Source organism: Periplaneta americana, chromosome 13 (genome assembly GCF_040183065.1).
Source record: "Periplaneta americana isolate PAMFEO1 chromosome 13, P.americana_PAMFEO1_priV1, whole genome shotgun sequence".
NCBI classification, from domain to species: domain Eukaryota; kingdom Metazoa; phylum Arthropoda; class Insecta; order Blattodea; family Blattidae; genus Periplaneta; species Periplaneta americana.
Window position 1 is genome coordinate 136,682,677 of NC_091129.1, and position 10,214 is coordinate 136,692,890.

A 10,214-nucleotide genomic window follows, 5' to 3' on the forward strand; every position below is an offset into this window, starting at 1 on the left:
TCCCTTAAAATATTGAAACGAGTATAGTGTGATGCATGGAACAGAATTCTTCGAGAACAGAGAAATAAGTAAGAGAAGAGATGTCCAATCTTAAATGAAGGACAGTCAAACTGGGAAGGTTTTATATATCGTGTGTTCACTTATTGTAAGGTGCTTGCACTAAAAGTGCAGTTAATTTTACTATAATTTATTATAGATAGGTATTACGAAATTTCACATTATTCTACTTTAGATATTGAGGCTAGTTACTAGCAGGAATTAGCTAGTAGAATCATCTGCATATGCATAATGCTGATATGATTGTTTTCTTATAACATTATTTTAAGTGAGACCTTCAGTTTTATTTCCTTCATCCTATCCCACTCTGTGTTGAAAATTCATTGCTCTCAAATTTGTTCTCTGCATAACTACGTATATACAGTCTGTCCAGAAAGTATCCAGCCGCTTAATATTAATTCTCCTTCATAGTATTTTCCCTGAAACCTCACACACTAGTCTCATTGTCCCACTTCTTAAAAGTTTGCGAAGTTCTGTTTTGGGATCACCTTCAACTATCCTGTTGCATTCTCCTTAAATCTCGTTCACAGTAATTTCCTCAATTTCAATCACGATTTTAGCTTTGGAAAAAGGAGCTACTGTGAGCCAAATGTGAGCTGTATAGATGCGGGCAGACCTTGGTGATGTGATTTTTGCCAAAAAGACCCTTCACAGGACATTACAAATGGGTAGATTAATTGTCGTGATAAACTGTCAGTCACTATTTGTTTACAGTTGCGGTAGTTTTCGTCTTACTGCATCTCTCAGCTAGAAAAAGATCTTCGATGTATTAACTTTTATTTATTGTTTGATTTTGAGGGATAATTTCTGTGGGCGACACTTCGATGATTTGAAAGACCACAAGTGTGCTCTGACTTTTATCTCTGGTAATGACCATTTTGTGAAAAATTTTGGTCATTGTTAGCAGTTCCAAGCAATATATATATATATATATATATATATATATATATATATATATATATATATATATATATATATGTGATATGCTTAAATCACTTCGTGATTTAAGACGGCGCTCATTCCGTCGGATCCCAGCCAACTAGTCACTCATAACGAGTGCACCTCAGCACATGTGTGGACTTCAGTCCTACGTTCATAGACATCTATGACATAGTGCAGAGGACAGCCACTAGAGGGAACCCAAGAGTTGGAACTTAATCTGAGACGATTCTGTCCGACGCCGGGGTGGGTATCTGGTGTGGCTTAGTGGATAAAGCATCAGCATGTAGAGCTGAAAACCTGGGTTCAAATCCCGGCGCTGGAGAGAATTTTTCTCCGTTCCATTACTCTTTCATCATACTCTTTCATAGTTTCAAGCAAGTAGTAAAGTTGAAGGGTAACCTAGGTCCCTGAGAATAGTAATAATGATGGTAATAATAATAATAATAATAATAATAATAATAATAATAATCTGTGGCACTGATGGTCTTTAAGGGCCCAGACTGACCAGTTGGCAGCTGACCCATGTCTGCATGCTGAAGCAGAAGTGGATGATGATCCATTAAAGCTGGCTTTCATAATCGTATGTTGCTACCTATCATAGATCCACAAGTGCATCACTATGCTGGATGAGCACCAGTCCCATACACTGTCCAAAATTTCATGAGAGAATTTCTTCTTCCATGAGGACTCGAACCAGCGTGCATTCCATAACACGAGTCCTAGGCATTATGCCTTAGATCACAATGCTATAGTGTGGGATAGTCCCTGAGAATACCTATAAAGTATTTTCTATACACAGAAGATGACAGCTTTTACGTTTCTCTATTTTACTGTCCTTAGGGAGCAGAATTCTCTCCTAGCCCGCTACTGTCTGCAATGTCGAGCATTCTCGACTGTTGTTTCTGTAATACGATACAGAACCTGGACTTTTTCTCTGTCTCTTTCTACTGTGGTTTCTAGAAACATAGGAGAGATTTGCATTTACTAGCCTGCATCACGTTTATCAGAGGGATAGCACATGATACACACTGGATATTTTAAGTAGAATGTATTCACTGTAGCTTGATAGTCAAGCTAAAATTTTAATTGTTTGTAGTGTAGTTTCTCTTTTTGCATGGTGATGTGAGATGGTATTATACCATAATAAATCAGTGCAATGTGATTGGGTGGTGTATTTGAAAAAAGATTTTTTGTATTGTCATATGAAGAAAGATATATGATGAAGGATAAAACACCTACTCCTTAACTCAAAATTATGCAAAATATTGCTTTTAAGGCACGCAAGTTTCAGACTTAGTGGTGGCTTTCAGTGAGTGTAAGAGATAACAAAATATACAGTAATTTAACTGGGAGTGGTATCACCTCCTAGAAAGATGCTGAATAGAGCATATATTATCAAACTGCTCTTCTTTCAACTCGAAAACATAATGAAATAGTAAGCTGCACAGAAGATTCATTAAAATAATTTGTTATTTAAGAAAACAATGTTCCCGCAAGTATGGTGACAATGACGAGTCGATAAATCAAGGTAAACTATATTGAAATATTGGAACATCTCGCTCAAGAACAGTGGTTCATAAGGATCCACTTCTGGTGGTAAAGGAACATCGAGTGGCATTCAGAATGAGCTAATTAAATGTGTAACTTCAGCTGTGAATGAACATTCTACAGAAAGAATGAAATTCCTGTAAATTCGTGTTTGTTCAAGCAGATGAAATGGTAGGTGTGTCAGTCACAAATAAGCATTACTTTCTGTTGCTGTGTCATTGATACTGTTCAAGAAAGATTATTTTTACGTTTCAAAAGACAAAACAGCCCAAGGTCTAGATTGTCTGTCAAACTTAACAATGGAGCTTTAGTAATGCCTGGTTCTCATAGTGGTGTCCAAACCATAATCAGACAAGTGTCTGTATGCCATGTTTATTCACTGCAATGCACATAGACTGGATTTATTTAATCTTATTGCGTGGTGCTAAAATGAATACAAAAACTGTAACTAAAGAAACTAAAGAGAGCTCTTACACATTGTCATTAATGATGCTGACTGGGGGATTCCATCAACAGTGCTCAGAATTTGAGCTGAATATTTGAAGAACCAACATTTTTATTTCTGTAGTGCCTGTACCAAAATATCTTTGCTTTTACAGACTGTTTATTCATTGTGCTGCAGGCAAAATGTACATCAAACATTGTTTGTAATCGTGAAATAAAACTTGCTCCTTTGGATCTGAAATATCTTTGAAGAAAGTATCTTTGCAGCTAAGGTACTGATGACCTTCCAGGATCAGACATTCATGACACTAAAAATAACTGACATCATAGTGATACAAATGGAATCTCAGTTTCAAGACTCAAAATTTTCATTTTGCAAAATTGCTTGATGAAAGTCAACTTAAAACATTTAAATCATTCCCATAAAAGAGTTGGATATTCTGAAAAAAATGTATTCTGTTTTTAATGGTGAACAATTACAGGATGAATTTGCAAATGTGTATTTTGACTAAACAAAGCATTTACTCGAAAATCTGTTGCTGACAACGGTCTGGAAAAATTTTATAGTGAACTTTGATCATATTACTGATACTAACCTTCCTAATGAGCACAGCATTGAGTGAAAGAAATAGTGCACTTGAAGATGGTGAAAACATTTTTAAGGATCTCCATGACATCTAGACAAAGGAATCTGAGCAACATATCTAAGAAAAGGCACTGCTATGTGACCTTTCAAGGAGTGACATTTTCAGATAATGTGTCCTTAATATTTTTGCCAAGAGGAAAATTAGGTGACTTGAACTCGTCTGTAAAAAAATAAGGTAAGATTTACTGATTACCAATTTTCATTAGCTTAGCTTAGCTTTGCTACAGAGTCCTACACAATTTCAGTACGAAATATCTTCTGCTCTTGTCACAATCTCTGACTCAGTAGTTCATTGAATCTGTTTCCTATTCTCACATTGTCAGTGGCTGATTTGTTATTTGCAGCCTGCATGTATTCAACATTTTCGAATTTTCTCTTTGTTCATTTTGAGAACATGGATTGTTTTCAATGAATTTTCACTTATCTTTGAAACATAAGTACCACAGTTTTGTCTGTGCTTCACTCATTGAATTACCCTTAAAATCTCTTTTAATCATTGCAATAGTTTCCATAGACAAATGTCCCTGGTTGAAAGCGAAACTTTGTGCAAATTCACAGTTATTATGAATGGTCACAGTACACAAGTTCACTCAGTGTCATCTCACACTCTACCAAGTAGCTCTATTGGAGAGTGACTGTATGCATGTGTAGTAGGATCCCCCAGACTGGCTGTCAAGTTATCAAGGCTGTGTGTGACCATTCTGAAAACATTCAAAATGGCTGGATATTTTCTGGACAGACTTCATTGCTATATGGGCAAAATGGTTGCTGGATATCTTCATTTGTTATGTGTGTTCAAATAGTCCTAAAACACGTCGAAATAATTTTATTCGTGAAATTGAATTGTGTTAAAATCGGGAACAAAAGACGAGATGGGAATCATTTGAGTAAAAAATGTGAAATTGAATTAAATTTAAATGGTGAAAACAATGAAGTGCTTTTTTATAATAGCGTGTCCAAGAATTAAGTTGACGTAATTTTTTGTATGTATAGAGAGACCCATGGGAAACGGATGTTTTTCAAATGAACAGTACTCAGTTGATTTACAAAACAAAGCCATTTTACTTTTTTTTTTTTGCAAAACGAAGAACATCATCTACCATTTGATACATAGTCAGATATGAAAAATTATGTCACTCATGTGTTGGCCATCCTCTTGAATGCAGGTTTCAAGTCTTTGCCAGAAAACATTCGTAACTCAGGCCAACAGATGTCTGTCAATCAAACATCTCTCTTCTGTAATGGAATCTTTCAATTCCATTAATGTACGGGGTTTGTGGACATAAACACGTTCTTTCAAGTACCCCCACAGGAAATAGTCACAAGTGGATAGGTCCAGTGATCTTGGGGGCCACGGAAAGTCACCGAAACATGAAATGAGATGCCCAGGGAACATGTTTTTCACAACTTCCATGGATGCACTTGCAATATGCACTGTGGCACCATCCTGTTGAAAATAAACATTTCTCATGTTTGTGTTGTCTTTGCAGTTCTGGTCGAAAAATATTTGCAGCATTTGAACGTAATGCTCTGAGTTCACTGTCACTGTTACACCATTCTCTTAAAAAAAATATGGCCCTGTTATGCCAAAAGGGGCAACCGCACACCAAAATGTCACGCTGAGAGTGGAAAGATTTTTCATGGATGTTGCGAGGATTTTAGGGGGCCCAGTAACGGATGTTCTGCTTGTTGACTGAACCATTCAAATTAAAATGAGCTTCATCGCTCATTATCAATACAGCATTTGGGTCCTCGGACTGCATAGTCCCTCACTTTGAACTGCTGAACCACCATCATTTTATAGGGATGGAATTTTAAGTCCAAATGTAAAATTTTTCCCACATCCTCATGGCTCATCTGTAATTCCCGCGCATATTGACGTGTGCATTGACTTGGGCTCCAGATGAATGCCCCTTTCACTCTGGCTATGTTTTCAGGCATTCTTGCAGTTCCTGCAGAGCCTGGCAGCTTCTTTTTCGCAATGTTTCCTGTTGCTCTGTGAGCATTAAACCCATTTCAGGATCGTATTGTGGCTTGGAACTGTGCCATTCCGACCAATATTGAAATGGCGATGAAAGATCCAGTGTATTGTGGTAACAGACCTACCATTCCGAACATAGGTATCGTACATGAAAACACTATGCTCTACTGTCCATTGTAACTGAAACAGTAAACAACCCCACAGCAAATTACTACCCCCTCTCTCTAGCACTACTAGCCATTCGAAAAAACGTCTGTTTCCCCTAGGTCACTCTGTATATGTTTAAACATGGCTATTACAACAGCATAATTTTTATATTAGCTTAGATGAAGGAAGCTGCTTTGTATGAGATATTTTTTTAAATAACAGAAATGTTTTCAATAGTTTCATGAAGTCTTTCTGTAAATAGATTGGAAGGAGAATGGATATTAGCTGTCCTAGAACACACTGAAGAATGTAAGAATTAGTTTTATGTTTACATTGGATTTAAAAGTAAAATTTCTGCATACTGTTACTACTTGAGGAACTGTCATATTGTGTAAATTTTTAAATATCAAGAAGCTGCTCTCTTCAGCTATCATGAAATGAATTGGTAAACATGCGGGTAAGAAGAGTTAATAAATTTAAATATAATTGGTGTTCACTTCACATTCGATCCTGCTGATTGAAAATGAATGATTATCAACGAAGTTGGCAAGAAGTAACAAAACAAGTTACTGGATGGCCTGCGTTTTAGAGCAATATAAGTTCATTACAATATTGGACACTTGTTAAAAGTACTGCTAGAAAATTGTCTCTATCAAAAGCATTCCTCGTGTGTGTGTGTGTGTGTGTGTGTGTGTGTGTGTGTGTGTGTGTGTGTGTGTGTGTGTGTGTGTGTGTGTGTGTGTGTGTGTGTGTGTGTGTGTGTGTGTGTGTGTGTGTGTGTGTGTGTGTGTGTGTGTGTGTGTGTGTGTGTGTGTGTGTGTGTGTGTGTGTGTGTGTGTGTGTGTGTGTGTGTGTGTGTGTGTGTGTGTGTGTGTGTGTGTGTGTGTGTGTGTGTGTGTGTGTGTGTGTGTGTGTGTGTGTGTGTGTGTGTGTGTGTGTGTGTGTGTGTGTGTGTGTGTGTGTGTGTGTGTGTGTGTGTGTGTGTGTGTGTGTGTGTGTGTGTGTGTGTGTGTGTGTGTGTGTGTGTGTGTGTGTGTGTGTGTGTGTGTGTGTGTGTGTGTGTGTGTGTGTGTGTGTGTGTGTGTGTGTGTGTGTGTGTGTGTGTGTGTGTGTGTGTGTGTGTGTGTGTGTGTGTGTGTGTGTGTGTGTGTGTGTGTGTGTGTGTGTGTGTGTGTGTGTGTGTGTGTGTGTGTGTGTGTGTGTGTGTGTGTGTGTGTGTGTGTGTGTGTGTGTGTGTGTGTGTGTGTGTGTGTGTGTGTGTGTGTGTGTGTGTGTGTGTGTGTGTGTGTGTGTGTGTGTGTGTGTGTGTGTGTGTGTGTGTGTGTGTGTGTGTGTGTGTGTGTGTGTGTGTGTGTGTTTTTTTTTTACATGCGTGCTTGCGCGCGCGTTTTTTTCTTCCCTCATTGTTACTATGAATTGCAATAAGTTTTAATGCCTACATGAAGATTCAGAATAAAAAATTTGACTTATATGCGCTGTACTATTTGCAGGCTTTCCTAAAGTTAATTCACCTTATGAAAAGTAAACTATTAATTTCCTAGCCAGCTTGTTCATCAAGTATCAATGTCACAGACATTTGGCTATTAAAAGTTTTTTTTCATCATCATACAAGTCTTGAGGAACTGAAAATGTCTTTTTCATGACAGAGTGCTAGATATTCCTCTAGATTTACTAGAACATTGTCCATAATGTTGCTGCTTGTTGAACATGACGGATATGTTCAGCATTTAAATTGAATTTAATATGACTTTCTATACACTTCAGCTTTTAAGAAGTTATGGCAGTGTTAAAGTACACAGTGTTCCATTCAACCCTCCCTGATTTGAATTAATCATTGCTCACATGTTATGCGGATTTATGAAATAAGACTTGTACTAAAAGAAAGAGAAACTCAGAGAATTTGTATTTCATTTGTTTGAAGTTGCGCAACAATCGCAAAAGCAAAAATGGCAACTCCATAGCAATGTGGGCAGATGGTAGTGTGGTATGTGGAGACGAAATCCGTAATTCCAACGCAACGAAATTACAGATGAGTGTACGGAAGAGTTACACCTGTTGCAAAATCAGTTAGGCTCTGGTTCAATAAGTTGCTTACGATCGGCAGTGTCCTAAAACAATTTGGTGGAGCTCTGCGTTCCGTGACGGATGAAAAGGTGGAAAAAATTCGAGTGGGATTTCAGAGGAGTCCGAGTAAATCCATTTGCCAGGCATCAAGGCAGTTCAATGTGCCTCTGACAACTCTGTAATTTCGTTGCGTTGAAATCACGGATTTTGTCTCCACATACCACACCACCATTTGCCTGCATTGCTGTGGAGTTGCCATTTTTGCTTTTGCGAATGTTGCTATTGTTACACAACATAATGACGAAAACAATCAACTTCAAACAAATGAAATACAAATTCTTTGAGTTTCTCTTTCTTTTAGTGTCAGTCTCATTTCATAAATCCGCATGCCTGTTAGCAATGATTAATTGAAATCAGAGAGGTTTGAGTGGAACACCTTATACATATTATTTTGAATTAACTTGTGTATGTATGAAGAGACTTAGAATACAGAAAACATTTTATGATTTATGAACTTGGTTGCACAGCTGTGAAGGAGAGGAGAACCTATTGATCGTGTAGAGTTCTCATGTAATTGAGGAATGGAAATCTTACATAAATGTTTTCTTTTTTTTATAGGAAACCACACAAGCTGTGCAGAATACGACCACAGAGAGCAGCGCTTAAACAACCCACCCACCCATCACTTGCTGGCCTGGCGCTCTCTAATGCCACTTAGTAGATCCAAAGGCAACTTTAAATGAAATCTTAACATCCAATTTTGTGTTAGTGCATGAGATAAAACAAGCAAGCAGACCTGATTTTAATTTTAGAGTGAAGACACCTCCTTGAGAAAAAACGATAACCTGCGTCAAGTCCTCTCGGGACATAAACATCTTTCCACCTAACCGCCAAAAGTAAATGTATCAAGGCTCAAAATGAAACCTCGGTGCTCGAGACTCATAATCGCAAAGGAAGTCCATTGTGAGAAAAGAGATCAGGCATCACAAGTAGACAAAATTAACAGATGCACAGAGATTTATAGTTTTTTCTCGCATGAGGTTTTTCTTTTTCTGAAGCGTTTGGTAGTTAAAGATAAGAATATTTCCACCCGAGTTACTTCTGTTAATCATGTTTGTTTCTTTTTCCATCTTTGAATGTAATGGTTTTGTGTTTGTCATGTTTGTAATCTTCTGGAAGCGTCCAACATTTCGTTGGCTAGTGTATTGTCATCATAAAGTTTTGATATCCAACTGTTTTGAGTTTTTTTAGTTTGGTGCACTTTTCAATGGAATTATGGTTTGATTTTGAGTCTTGTTGGATGAGTCTTCTTAATAATAGGAGGAGTGTCCGTAGCACATAGCAACTGGAGGGAGAGGTTGATTGTACATCATATCTTTAGAAACACACCCCACATCTCCGGGTCAGGCATGAAATCTAATTTCGCAGCTTTGGGGAATTCAGTGGGGTTGATGGGTAATTAAGTAGTAAAAAAGAAGAAAACTGAAACTGAAAATGAATTGATAAAACTGCAACTTGTTTCTCCATTTGTTCTGCCCCCCTTTGTCAGTCTGGGTTCTCTATCGTGCATTGTTTTTCTGTGTGTAAGTTGACAGGGGCAGGTGTTGCTATGTGCTTGTTTGACTTCCTGTTTTTTTGTAGGATCAGGTGATAAATATAACCAACCAATGAATCCATGCTTGTCCAACAATGCATGTGTTTGATGAAATGAGAAATTGCATAAATATGTAAGGAAGAAGTGTACATATTTGGAAAAGAATATTAATCGAAACATCACCAGTTTTCACCAACACTGGGTTTTGATGGTACTATAAAAGCATAAATTTTTTAAGTACACAGCATAAATATGACTGGAGTTAGTCAAATCAGCTTTAAGTTTGTGACAGCAATAAGGAACTTGGCCCAAAATGATGGTCGGATGAGTGACCTGGCCAACAGTCAAGATGTAGAGAGTTATTTAATTTACATGATGAAACTATCCATCTTTGGCATATTTAAGTGAGAAATAAGCAGAGATGCTTTAAATTAAATCGAAAAGAAGATCCATGATGAAGTGAAGTTATATCAAGTTTGGTGTTCCAAACAGTGCCTGTCATGCACTGTATGTACAAAAAGAAACTTAATTTTTCACGAAACATGTGCATTTTGAATAAACAAGCCAAAAAAATTGAATTTATTTTTGTATTTATTTTGTTATGTTGCCTTACCATTGCTCCTTTCTTCCTAAATGATTTTGATGGTCAGGTACAGTGGTGTAAAGTAGCCTGTTTGTACATCTTGAAGCCGTGAGAAGAGCCTAAAATGTACAGCGGTTTCGGAAACGCTCACAAACCCTTCTGGTAATATTCTGTACCCAGGATTTATGATACAGATATCTTTCGACAG

At 37.4% G+C, this 10,214-nt stretch overlaps 1 protein-coding gene across 4 annotated transcripts in view; it reads left to right on the forward strand.

The window, feature by feature from the left end:
- Window positions 1–10,001, forward strand: part of yps (ypsilon schachtel) — a 44,601-nt gene extending 34,600 nt beyond the window's left edge. For all 4 annotated transcript variants that reach the window (XM_069844318.1, XM_069844319.1, XM_069844320.1 and 1 more), the window contains one exon: window positions 8,448–10,001. In XM_069844318.1, the coding sequence (XP_069700419.1) occupies window positions 8,448–8,495 (48 nt within the window). In that variant the 3' untranslated portion in view covers window positions 8,496–10,001. The remainder of the gene's footprint in view (window positions 1–8,447) is intronic.
- The last annotated feature ends 213 nt before the right edge of the window (window positions 10,002–10,214 follow it).